Genomic DNA, 14,126 nt, shown 5'->3' with positions numbered 1-14,126 from the left:
GTAATCCATAAACCCGACATAAAATGTCAGTTGTTAATGTAGAAGGAATGGAAGGGGCCCCAGATGAGCTCTCCAAGAAGCGTTTGGTTTATTTTTTTCAGTTTTCTCACGCTTAGCTGCATAACGTCCAAATGCTCAAAGGGGTCACAGTGTATTTTTAAGATTCCTCTATTCTGTTAAAGCCCAAGATATGGTACAGCATCTCCATTTCTTTTTTCTGTAGGAATTCCCCTTTTACCTAATAAGCATTCTCTCTTGAAATCTATTGAAGTATTAAAGGCCATAATGATCTACATCTCACACTGGCTGAGAATCTGACATTGTATAATAGCTGTACCTCTATTAAAATCGATGGTGGCACTAAAGTTAGCATATCCATGCCAATTTACCCAGGATAACCCATAGGTAAATATATCAGCTAACTGAAAAATGAATGAGCAATTCTTTCAGTTACATCTTTAAGGTAACCAGTATTTAACTTTGTTATGCAGCTAGAATGATACTTTTAGACAGAAATAACTCTCGTCTAAAAAAAAAAGGGGGTTGCATTGCAAAGTACATATTCAAAAAACATATAGCAATATATGACATATGGATAAAAAGATGCAGCAGTACATTTTAACTGGCAATAATTTAGAAGCCTGATCGTGTAATAAGCTATTCACAGGCATTCAAAGGAATCACCCATGTAATCCAAAAGGATTCGGGGAGCAAGTGCCGCAACCGGAGACCCCATGAAAGTGAAGAAAGTCGTCTCTTGCCCACTACTGATACAACACGGATCATGTAACATTTTTGTAGAAGTATACAAAGCCCATTTTTCCATTCCTTTTTTTCCAGCCCAGCCCTACCGCATTTTCATGTTCTCCTCCAAGGGCCAGCAGCTTGGTAACAGGGCTTTCTGGTGTGCCAATATCGCTGACAGGAGGCATGTGTCCGTTTCTTAAAATGGAGGTCACTCCCACCGGCTGGATTGTGTGGGAGTGGGACAGGGAGAGCGTCTGGCTGGACAGCTTGGTATCGAGGGTCAGGTACTGCTTCACCTGGTGCCTTTGGCTTTGCTGTATGTGGTATCTAGACTGATTTTCCAAGTGTGTTTGTACCTGAGAAGGAATGGAAATAATTGCTAAAGTTTCAAGTTACTGGTACCAGTATTTGCCCATACATTCACTTAAAAAACTTCAAAACAATAGATTCAGCTTTAATAGCACTTGGATATAAGTATTATTAACCTTAAATCTTTTTTTTTTTCAGTTTTGCACGCTTACACATTTCTTATTTGTATGCTATTTTCCCCTAACACGGCTGAATGAACCTTCTGAAAAATTATCAAAGAGAAATAGAAGAGATAAACACGATCCTGAGAAAAGACCAGAAGTATGCTACACATTTTTCTCTTCTCATTTAAGAATGATCTCTGTTGAAATCACTGATCATTACAATCAAATCTACAAGCATATCTGCACTCTAAAATCAAAATCACAGTGTATTTACTCTTTTGTATTTGAAAGAGTAAATATCTGTATAAAGAAAAGCATAATCCAACCAAGTTCAAGTAATATCAACAGCAGCAGATATTCATTCATACCTAAACCCATGTTTGGCTCACCTTGTTATAAAGACAGTCATTTAAATGAGGCATTGCTGCACTTTTGCATTAAAAAAAGAAACAAAAAAAACCACAAAACCAAAACCAGCAAACCCCAACAAAATAAAGAGTCCCAGCTATAGTCCTGGATGACTGTTCACTATCCTCAAACTGTGCAGTCTTCTTGAAGTGCCTCTTGAGGACAGACCACTTTTTGAGTTGGTAGGACTTTATAAACTGAGTGGTCATGCCGAAATGGCTAATTGAGTAAGACTTTGGGCCATCCTTTGATTACAGAGATTGACAGTTGCTACTTCAAACAGTTTCCATTTCAGATCAATGTCACATTCCTGCAATTTAACTACCAGAGGAGCACTGCATACACAAACCTTACTGTCATTCCAGCCCTGTGGCTTTCTCCTCTTCCTATGGCATGACTGGTCACAAATTTCTTGTAATAAATATTTCTCAAGTGGCCTCTGTGTAAGCATGATTAATATTTGTTAAATAATAGCAAGACTTGCTTTGCAGCCCTTTTTTCTAAAAAAAAAAAACAAACGTTCAGTCATTTAAACAAACTTCTTTTTAATTCCCCTAACATACATAAGCAGAGCTAAATAGCCCATAAAAGGGGGTTGCATTTAAATTAGCTCTATTTTTGTACAATATTGCAGTACTACTTTATTTTTAATCATGTTATGGTGGTATGTCTAGAATTACTTTAATTATGTTTCTTTAAACTAATTTTCTAGTCACATAAAAAAGATTAAGCCATGCAGTAAGAAATATAATATTAATTATTTTGATATAAGCCTTAAAGTTATTAAATAATAGTCCAGTAAAATATTGATATAAAATCTTAAATATACTGTTTAGATTTTCCCCTGTTTTATGTTAGGAAGGTATGCATCCCATGTAAGGTTTTAAAAACTACATGTGTTTCGGGATTTACTTAAATCATGATATTACTTGTCCTAACTGACATCTTTGTGTTTGTTTTAGAAAGCGCATAATGTACTGTTAATTTAAGCTCTGATTTATCATGTATAAGGACATATGTAAAACCACACCAAATCATTCAGATTCTTATGCATCTATTTACTCCTTCAGCCTCAGTTAGGCTTGTGCTCATGCTGAAAGTTAGACGTGCAAGCAGTTTCTTAAATTAGAATCCAAACATGAAGTCAACTGCATGCCAGTTTAACAAAAGTATCAATCTTGGGCAAAATGCAATGTGCTAAGGCAAAGAAAATTTATCCTGTTGTATGACCAGAGCAGGGATTTCCTGTGCGCCCTTGTTTTCTGCTGCAGTTTCAGAAGCACCCACGGACACGTTGTGCTTGTGCTAGACTCTAGGGTCACTGAATGAATCCATGCAATGTGACCACTGCCCAGACCCTTGCACTGCCTAAAGTGACGAAGGTCTCTTTCCAGCACTGCAGAGCATTGCAATCAACAGCTTTGAAAGCACAGCTTCTTTGCATGGCATAAATGGGAGTGGGATCGATGCATAGGCTACAAATGCATCTACTACATTACAGCCCAGCTAGTTTTTTCTCTTAAATGAAGCTGATGTTCACTCTATAATGAGCAACAAATTGTTGTCTTAGATATTCTACATGCCTACCTGAAGCATGAAATCCAGAATATCAATATCTTCAAATTAAATTGGAAACATAAGAAAATTGTGGTGTCCAAAGTCTATACTACCTTGTTTTAAAGTTTGTTTTTAATAAGAAATTTTAATGTGAAGTGGGTTCTGCCACAAGGAGTGGCAGAAAAGTCTATGGCTCGCTTCTTTCTTCCTTTGGACTTCAGATTGCTAGTGGCAGACTGAAACCTATGTGCAGCCCAATTTTGTAGTGAACCACCACAGGGCCATCCCACTGGAGGAGGATCTGTGAAAGACAACCAGCTGGCTGCTGACTAAGTCAAAAGTTTATCATGACAGCTTATTTTGTATTATATTCTTTCAGTGCTTATAATCCTGTCAGTCCTGCCCTGAACTTCCACAAACAGGAAAAGAATTTAAAGCAAAGAATTTAAAACTCCGCTGATGGGATCTGCTGTTATGGTTTTGCAATTCTCTCCATGCCTTTTTATTGTGCCAGCTGCAGTCATTACAAAGAAGAACCACTGAGGTTAAAAAGAGATCTGTGGCCTGATTTTCAAAAACTACCTGAAGTTGCAATCCATGATCATCTTTATATATCTAAATAAATCTTAGAAGTCAATACTAATAACAAGAAGTAAAGCACTTTTGAAAGTCAAGCCACTGTGTAAAGACACGGCAGAGTTGGACTCTTATTTTTATAATCATAGTTCTAGTGTATAATAAATGCGGAAAAAAAGTCATGCTATGCCAAAGGAATGTTAAGATTACAAAGTCAATCTCTCAAAAATTAGAAATGACAGCTAAAACTGCCCTTGTAACATGTGTGAAATAAGAGGAGAAACTCAAAACTTAATAATTTTAGGAAATCTGATAGTCAAGTGTCAAATACCAAGTATGATCAGTTTATTCTCCACTGGGATGCTGGATGACTTTTATTATCCTATACCATTATTAAGCTCAGTTTAGGTTTTCTGAAAATTTTAGATTAAATAAACTTTTTAAAATAACTATTCCCATAATCACAAACATTAAACATTTACTTTATTTTGAACTTTTTTTAATGGTATAAAAAGAGTGGCTAAGCACTGGCACAGGTTGCTCAGACAGGTTGTGGAATCTCCATCCTTGGAGACTTTAAAAACTTGACTGGACAAGGCCCTGAGCACCTGAGAAAGCAAAAGACATCTAGAAATAGCCAGGAAAACTTGAATTGGTAGTCTAAATATTGAAAATCTGGATGGTCGTTATTAAGTCTGGGGAAAACACAGTATCAGGTTAGGGGTTCAGTGAAATAAATGCAAAAAGCAAAATAACTGGAAGATGACTCCTACACATAAGCAATCCCACGAGTAAAACCACCCAGAGGAACAGACACTTAGCTGCTTAGAGACCTTGACCATATGCATATCTTAGATCCACTAGATAAGGTCCTTCCACAGAAAATTGAAAAAAAAAATATTTTTCACAGTAGAAGCATCCTTATTTCACTCAATAATCCCAGTATGGTATCCTCTAGCAGTGTTGGAAGACCAATTTTCTAATTCCTTATCTTTTGAGGAGTTCCCATAATCTGTGAGAACATTTTATCAGAGACTATGTGTAATTTTAAGGTGAAGGTGTCTGAATCTCTTTAGTCTAAGAGTCCTCCCATATAAAAAATCATTACAGCTTCTTTGGACCAAGGACCTGCAATGTTGATGCTGACACAGCCTTTACTGCCACGGTAGTCTGAATATAGGTTTATCTTCTTTTTTTTTTCCTCTCTCAAGGTCAATGAATATTTAATCATTTGTTTAAAGCAGAACAGCTTTAAAGGAAGACACTGAGATGGTTTTCAGGGTAGAGCATCCAAGAAGCTGACATCTCTGTGCAATCTGGGTTCCCGTCTCTGACACAAATTAAGCAGTGTGATTTGATAAAGCATGTCTGCTAGCCCTCAGAAGACGGTTTTCTATCAAATGTCTCTGTCCCTTCCTACTTTCTTGTGGAACAGATGACCTTGCTTGTAGGTATGCCTGATTTCTGGAAATCCCTAGCAGAAATAGGTACACAGTGTCCACCTGACGGTCAAGATCCTGACTCAGACAAGCCTTGGACACAGCCTAGGATGTAGTGTTTTCCTCCCGGCACACGTGCTCTAGCTCTTGGTAGTCATGACCTGATCCTTACTGTCAAGTGCTCCTGAAGTTAGATAGGCTCCTTTGACTGTTGTGTCTGCTGGTGTAACAAGGTGATGAATTTGTGCAGATGAAGTTCTGGTTCTCCTCCCAGGCATTCTCTTGCAGCAGTGGTGGTCATGTACTCTAAATGTTAATTATTTCAGTTTATTTGAGGAGTGAAGGACAGCATAAAGTTCAACAGTAAATAGATTATCTGCTTCCTCCTAGGCACTGTTTTGTCTATTATCTGGCTTTTTTAATCATGGTGAAATTAAAGCCAGAACCAGAAACATCAAGCATGCAGGGACACAAAAGCATCCAAACTCAAATATTTTAATTCCACCAGGACAAAGCTAGAAGAGAAATGAACACTTTGAGATGGATTTTGCAATCCAGAATAGATCCCAATGCAAATGTAACTAACTGTACCTATTTTTATTTTATATCTCACTGACAAGCATAACAGCCTTTCAGAATTACAGATGTATATTCAAACTTCTTCAATTGCTCTTTCTCATTTGAGCACACATCATTATGTTGTAAGACTGCGGTAGAGTTGTGTAACATCTCATCCCACATTCACACTAATTTTGCTTTCATTTCTAATATACTGCACGATGGCGTAACTAGGCCTTCAGTAGTTTACTTACATAAACTATTTTACTTCCACATTTGCTGATGAGATTTTTTTTTTCCATTAGTAAAAGAATACCTAGCATGCGAAAAGTAAGAAAGACGGCATATTGAGGGGACCTAAAGGAGGCACGAACAATGTCAGTGACATTCCAGTAAGTAGCAGTGCTACATCTTGTATTGGTATTTCACTAAGGGCAAGCGGGTGATACCTGTACTCCCAGGCTGCTCAGCCCAACATCAGTCCTGGGAGAAATAATAGGAAAACTGAAAAGAGATTCAATTAATAAATTATTAAAAGATAGGAATATAATTAATGCTAGTCAACATAGTTCTGTGCAAAATAAGCCTTGTCAAACAAATCTACTTCTGTTCTTTGATGAGATTTCAAGTTAGGTTGCCAAAGGTAACGATGTAGGTATAATACACTTCAACTTTTGTGTGCCTTTTGACTTAGTATCATTCAATATTCTAATTAAAAATATAGCACTACACAATATCAATACAGCATGTTTTAACTGGATTAAGAATTGGCTAACGAACATGCATAAGAAAGTAATCAGCAAGGGCTCGGCATCAAAAAGATGGGCTCTTCAGTCTCGTAGTACTCAACATTTCCATCAGTGATTTGGGACTAATGAAAGATAAAACCATCTAAAAAGAGTAAAAATTTTTAGAGTAGTGATCCCATTGAAAGACAATGTGTTCCCAGTCAGCCAGATACATGTCTGCATATGCTGGAGGAAGAAATACAGGGTGCAACAATGGAGAAAACACTGGAAGTAATAGCAAGAAAGGGAAAATGTTCTAAAGGAAGTAGTGAATAGGAACCTGGCTTTACTCTGCTTTTCTTTATGGCTCAGGAGAGGTCAATAATGGAATCCTAAAAATATTTCTCCCCTAAACATTTTTAAACACTGCTGAAAAAATTGAAAGGATGCAGAAAAGAACTATGGAAGTAATTAAAGACCAAGAAAAGGGTAGTTTAAAGAAACTCAGATACATTCTTGTTGTCAAATAGAAATTTATGAAATTTATGGGAGATGCTGAATGTGACAGGGTCTTTCAGCTAGCACAGAAAGCATGGCAAGAGCCCCTGGCCACAAGCTGATGTTAGGCAAGCTCATATCGGAAATTATGTGAATAAACAGTGAAACACTCAAAAGGAAATGCTCTAACTGCTGTTTTCTTCAAACTAAGGGTCGATGACTTTCTGGAAGAGATGCGTGAGCCAAATCCAAGATATACTTTTTTCAAACACATTCTTGGACTCAAAGCTGAGTACTAAGATAATAACTGAATGGAATACAAAAGCCTGTGATTTTAGAGGAATTAGAGCAAGTGGTTTAATAGCCCTTTCTGTGTTTAAATTTTATGGATTTTTGGATCTGAGAACTGGCTATTATAATAGCAACTTTTTCTTCGATGAAAATTCACTCAATTTAATAAATGTTTAACCCTTACAAAATAATATGCTTAAATATGGTTGTCGTATACTGGACAGAACTCAGTAGACTTCATTACAGTTTGCCATTTATGCTGGATATTAATTTGTTCCATTTTTTTTAATAGTTTTTGAAGTAAAATTTCTCACCCTGATGGGATCATGTCATTTGTCATTAGTCCTGAACACAACACCTCTCTGAAACTGTTTGAGTTATGGGGCTTCATGTTCTTTTCAGCCACTGTACCAGAAAATAAGCATCTAATTATGAACTTTTTAATTATTAAAATGTTCTGTAAGTACCTAAAAGTCTAATTCCATTTTAAGATAAGAAACGCAGTCACAACACAGACAATTTTAGCTCTGTTTCTGAGGACTTTCAAATGGATTTTAAGGGTTAGGGAAAAAAAAGCACTTTTAGTGATGAAATAATCCTTTTTAACTTCTATTACAAATGAACATCAGTTGTTTGTTTGTCCTGCGCTTTCTATTAAACTTTTTGAGAAAAGCGTATTTGTGAAATTATTTCATAATAAAACGAAATTTCAATTTAACTTAGCAATTATACACTTCTGTTCTATCTTAAAAACCATCACCAAATAATGTAGCTGTTCACTTTAATGTTTAGTTTATAAAAGTATGTGTGATTATGTCAATTAATTACTTAAGCTAAACACAGTAATTAATTTTTAAATGTGAATATTTTTCTTATTGGGACTTTGATCTGACTAGATGAGACCATCTCCATTAATATGCATGAAGAGAGAGTACAAAGCAAAAGACATCCAGTCTGGCAACTCACAGCTGTGTTTAGTTGATGCTTTATAGTAGCTTTCAAGTTAAGAAAAAATTCTCATGTGACTCTAATGCACTATTTTTCATCTTATTTAACCTTTGACATCATATTCATCAGGAACTTGTGAATGTTCTTTCAAGGGTGAAGAGACTGAAGAAGAAACATTTTAAAGTTCTTTGACAAAGGCCATGTCTTCAACAATGACTACTGCTTCTGTATTTTGGTATCTCAATGTCTAAAAATAGCTGATAATTATAAATGTGGGGTGGGATGGGAGCAATTGGAAATTCTCCATCACACTGCCAACCATTATGAAAACCAAGAGGAATGTGGGAGCAAAGGAACTGCAGAACAGACTTTGCAGAAACCAGTGCCGGGTAAGGAAACTTTCTCTGCAGAGCATAGGGAGCAGAACAGCGTTTCTCTCCGGGAAAGAAAGGCAGCAGAGCTCTCCAGGCTGTGGCTATTAGAGGCTAGATCTTACAGCCAGCCTTTTCCTGTCAAATCCCCGTGCAGACGCAGGGATTTTGATAGCATTTCCCCATTGTGGTATTCTCTAGCTCTTACTGAGCATTGACGGAGCTCAGTCCTTTCAGGTATTCCTCTGTGCTAACCTCCTTGGGCAATCAGAAATGAGTTGGGGGAAGCCAACTACCTGCTCTGAGCAGCTACAGAGGCATTATCAAAGCAAGCACTTCCATTTGTGCCAGTGTACCTGAGACACTCTTGGCTTCTTAATTGAACTCCTGCAGTTAAGATACACACAGCTCTGATGGCTCCTTATCCAACACCAGCTTGACTTCTGAAGAAAGGATCCCTAAGGTCTTAAGGCCAGCTTGTCATGTTTTAAAATAACAATGAGGCTCGATGACATTGTGGTCTTCACTGGCAGAAAAGACTCAAGTTTTTACCATTGCACTATAAAAACAGCCTATAAAGTTAAGCAAAGCAAACTACAGGAAGTATTTTTACAAAACTATCCCTTTGATCGAAGCCAGAATTTAAGCTGAAAATCTAAACTGCCAGTAGAACTAACCACTACAGTTAATAGGCCACACAAGCATAACAAAGGACCACAATCAAATTATGAAACCCCAGCTAATATCCTTACTTTGACTCTGCACAGTGACCCTGTCCATGCTCTCATTGATTCATGAGATCTGTGAATATAATAAATCTTTACTGTTCCAGTTCCTCTTTATTGTTGGTTTTATTAAAGGACAGTGAATGTCACTCTTGCGTTTGAAGAATGGGAAGAAACTTTTTGTACAGCTAGCTATGTTTAAAGAGCTAGGTCCTGATACCTTTACTTAACTACTTGTCTCTGTCTCCAGAAGTCATTCAGATTAGGTCAGCAAATAAGATGCGATTACGTGGAGAGAGGGTATCAAATTTGTATTCAAGGAAAATCAGTTTTGAATATGGAAATTACAATCATCTGGGTTTTAGTGAAAAATCATCTGCTAACAAATTTCACCAGTGCAATTTGTTTGGTCCTTGGAGAAAAAATAGCAGCATTAAAAGTTCTTCTGTGTTTGTCAACTGCAACAACTAACACACTAACACAGATCCATAAAAATTACAGTTTTGGCAGCATGGGAAATCCATCACTGGAATGATGTGGTATATTCAGAGATTCAAGATTTTCTGAAAATATCATGCGTCAAAAAATCTACTCCAGATAGGATTCAGACAACACAGGCTGATATAGGGATAAGGGATAATGAAAATATTTGCAGACATGAAGGTTTATATTTTAATGGCAGCATTTTTCACTATTTAACTTCAGATGAAAGCACTCAGAAAAGACAAAAGGTGACTGTATTCTGAAGATCCATACAGTCTAATTTGTTATCCACAAGTAAAGTCTGGAATATAGGTCTTAACCTTGGAGAGAACCAGTAGGTTTGTGTGCTACCTTTATGCGTAGATGAGAAACTCACATGCCTGAACCTCAGACTGAATGAACCAAAAGAAGAAAGATCACTGGTGTGATGGCTACTTCAGTAAATTCCTGAATAGTTTCAAAAGACTCCGATTTGTTCTTTGATTTCTAATTGTTTTCATGTGTCATCTGTCATTTTCCCACTTGTATCTCACTTTAAAGGTTAAGAGAACTCAGAGAGAAATCAGCCTTATGAAGAGGGAGCATGAAGTAATAACTTTCTCACTGTGTGCTACACATTCTTTCTGGCTCCCCAGGTGAGCAGACACTATATCATCTGAGATGCAATGATGGCAGCAATATCCCTCCTGTTCGGTTGCAGACAGCGAAACAATCCTAGAAGCTAGATCTGAAAAGTGTATTTTGCTGATATGTAAGGATAAGGACATCAAATATAATGTGGAAAAAAGTACTGATGGCAATGTAAGAGGAAAACATAGTACTTTGGCATTTGAGTATACTGATATTTCTGAGGGAGACATAAGTCTTTTTGTCCTTACTTCTTTATTCCATTGGGCAAGTAGTGTTTGCACACAAACAATAACATTTATAATGTGCTTTCCAATAACTTTTGTCATGTTTTGGCAGCACAAGCTGAAGAAGGAGAAGACTACCTGGACACAGTAAGCTTCCCTCCACCATGCTATTCTTCTTCAAAAACAGACTAAGTGCAAAAGGTTTAGTGATTTTGGATAAACCCACTGGTTTTGCCTATTTCTAATAGGAAAGATTCATGACTGTATGCCAAGGGGACTACATCAACTTCCCCAAACAAGTGAAACCCATTGGTTGAAAAGCACAATCAGTTTGTTAAAAGTGGTAACAATTTCACCACCAGATGACAGCACTGCTTATTACTGACCCCTTTCTGTGCGCTTCAGTCCTCCATCATTTTGAAAACAAACTGTACTGAGGTATGCACCCCCCAGCACATGCACGGCAAGCACGGAGGAAACAAAGCCGGTGGCATAAGGTGGTTTGGTGAGGTAGTCACATCAGGGAGGCTAATCTGTTGGACGAGTTATTTTAAGTCTGCGAAGGGTTATAGCTTCTGTAGAGACACAGACAAAACCAGCTTCAGCCTAAGAAATGTGCTTTTTTATTGCTTTCCTCAGTCTCAGAATGATAAAGAGGGCAAGGGGGGAAGCTTTCAAAGTAGGCATCTTAGGTTCAAGCTTCACAACACGATTTTTGTGAAATCAAGGCAGTAACATCATTTTGAGCCAGCTTAGGATCTGGCCACAAAGTGTGCTTTCATACAAGGGGAGCAGACTGGGTTAGCTGACAGCAGTAGGTAACATTTCCATCAAAACCAGGAATGGCACATCAAGGTTAGCTATATGAGAAAAAAGTAACAAAAAATATTTCGTATCAGTTGTTAAGAGCATTTTTTTTTTAAAAAAAAATCCACCTGGTCCATTTTGTGTTCAAATATGTTTTATGGCTGTACGTGGCAATGGGCCTAACCATGTTCACGCTTCAGGATGCTGCTGGCATGCTGTTCATGGGATTAGCAAACATGACCTTCAGTACTTGATCACCAGCTACAAAACCAGTATATTCTTTTGGCAATACACTTCCACTTATGTTCTGAGAGTAATAACAGTGGATTTACAGGGCAGTAATTATGTGGTCCTCAAAATATTTTAATAATTTCATAGGATTTCTATAAAAATAAGAGTTAAATAAAGAGCCTAGTTGTTAGGGACAACACACCTAATATTAACAGAAATTATAATGAACATAAATTTTTACTTAAAATTGTATAATTTATTTTGAGGAATCTTTTCTGAACTATAGTTTTGCATGTTTGATTCTGAAAAGACACTTCTCAGCCTAACACCGACGAATATCTGCCAAAGAGGAGAAGGGAAACCAAGAATTCAGAGAACACTTACAGAGTGCAAGGCTCCAGACACTTATGTTTTGCTGTACTCCACAGCTGACTGGAAATCTCACAAAAATAGCATAATTAGTACTTTCAGTACTGAACTGAGCAAGCAGGTTTGCCTTTTGACGTGTATTCAAACTAATTTTAGTTCACAACATGTTCCATTCAGCAGTAACTCAGCCAAAAAAACAGAAGATATTAGTACCATTTCTAATGCACAACAGATCGAAATAGTTTCCTTTATAATTACTTAAATTCTGAAATCAGCCTTTAAAAACCTTTAGAACAAGAACTGTTGTAAAAACACCATAGATAGAATCAAAAGGCAGCCTAGCAGAAACAAGTGCATGTCCTTCAGTGTTAGAGTTGTACTTTACAGCATTTCCATTTCAATTCAGGAACAACAAACATTTGTGCACTTAGCAGACACTGCAGAATAGCAGCTGGAGGAGTAAAATTAGGGTAAACTCAAACAACTCACCAGTTTTCAGCCAATATCCACTAAATAAAAACATGTTAATTAACCAGAGATGATTGATTTTACTGGGATTAATCAAGAGAAACTCCCACTTAGTTTAAATGAGAGTTCTGTGTGAATATGGAATTAAAGATTACTACTGGTAAGTCATTATTAAGAGCATTAATTATAAGCTGCATTGTACAGAACAAGTCTTTCAAATGCAACAGTTGTAATGTGGAAAGGAATGTATAAGTTAAAAAAAAGTTAAGTTAGAATTGCCTAGAAAAATTATTGTCATAGCAATGTATCTGTGTGAAATCTTTCTTCCCCCCAAATTATTTTTTTTAAGTGAAAGTAAGAATATTTAATAATGATAAAAGTATTCTAAAGAGTCTTCAATATGTTGCCACAGAACTTTCAGCAGGAAAACATATCACAGTGTACTGCAACAGAGTGGTGTGCTGCAAATGTTAATACTGAGATTTAGTGAGTGAGTTTATTAGTATTAACAAATGTATTTAATTATCAAGTGGGTTAATTAGCATTTGTCAACATAATCAGTAGGCCACGATATGGAAAGGAGGCAAATGGTAGTCTCTTTTGTCTGCCTTAAGAAGATGGCAGATAAAACTGTGATTCCGTCACACATGCAAAATAAAGCAAGAAGAGATTAGCCTGATTTTCATCACACAGTTAAAGTGCAGAAACATTGGTTTGCCAGCATAGTTACCTACCGGCAGTGGCTGGATTTCTATCTGTTTTATCACCTCTACAAAACAGCATCGCCCCAGAGCCCAGGTACCCGAACGCAGCAGGGCAAACAAGAAAAGACTAGTACAAATCTGGCCATGAATAATGTATGTCGCTGTTTGTGTACATCCAGTTGGTTCGAGGGAGAGAAAGGAGAAGTGGTTCGTAAGGGTATTTCCTTAATTCTGGCTGGAATTTCAGTTAAAGAAGAAGAAATGATACAGCACTTCTAAGGAAAGAAACTTGCTATCTGTGCTTTAAATGCATTATCAACTGAAGAACAGATGCTGAAAGAAATCAATAACATAATAACATGGCCATTTCAGCAGCTTCCTTCAGTCATTTTGTCAGTCTGTCATCACTGTTGCAGTTCAAAAGTCCACAAAGCCTAAACACGGAGGCAGAAGTCTTCCTATTACAGTCTTTTATTATTATCATCTGGAAAGAGCTAATTATCTTCAACGTCAAACACTAGGGTTATTCTCAACCCGGTTCACAGTCTCAGTTTATTCAGCACTGTTTCAAAGTAGTTTAACACCACAATTTACTCAGATTTACTTTACAGCCCCTTTTCCTATGCAGAACATATATATAAGACAGGTAGATTTTGGCAACACCCTTATTTGTCTCAGTCAAGTTCAGATTTTAGCCTTACGTTGGTGACCCTCAGGCCCATCCCACTGAATTAATGGATGCATAAATGCTTGCCGGAGTGGGGAAGGCTGTGCTGGTCTTTGAGCTGTTTGTTTGCCTTGTCCCTCCCAATTTGACCATAGCTGCACAAGTGCACAGCTCACTGTCACAGTCAGGATAGTCTCTATAATGGGCAAGAATATCCTTCCTAA

At 37.2% G+C, this 14,126-nt stretch overlaps 1 protein-coding gene across 1 annotated transcript in view; it reads right to left on the bottom strand.

Annotated features, from left to right (window-relative positions):
* Nucleotides 1-14,126, bottom strand: part of TFEC (transcription factor EC) — a 97,240-nt gene that overhangs the window by 38,229 nt on the left and 44,885 nt on the right. Inside the window, exons 4-5 of the mRNA XM_035902194.1 lie at nucleotides 13,266-13,373; nucleotides 852-1,103 (exon numbers count right to left, since the gene is read on the bottom strand). Coding sequence (XP_035758087.1) covers nucleotides 852-1,103; nucleotides 13,266-13,373 — 360 coding nt within the window. The remainder of the gene's footprint in view (nucleotides 1-851; nucleotides 1,104-13,265; nucleotides 13,374-14,126) is intronic.

The sequence above is a fragment of the Egretta garzetta genome, unplaced genomic scaffold (genome assembly GCF_000687185.1).
Source record: "Egretta garzetta isolate BGI_Z169 unplaced genomic scaffold, ASM68718v1 scaffold169, whole genome shotgun sequence".
NCBI lineage: Eukaryota > Metazoa > Chordata > Aves > Pelecaniformes > Ardeidae > Egretta > Egretta garzetta.
This window is presented reverse-complemented; position numbering and strand designations above follow the sequence as displayed.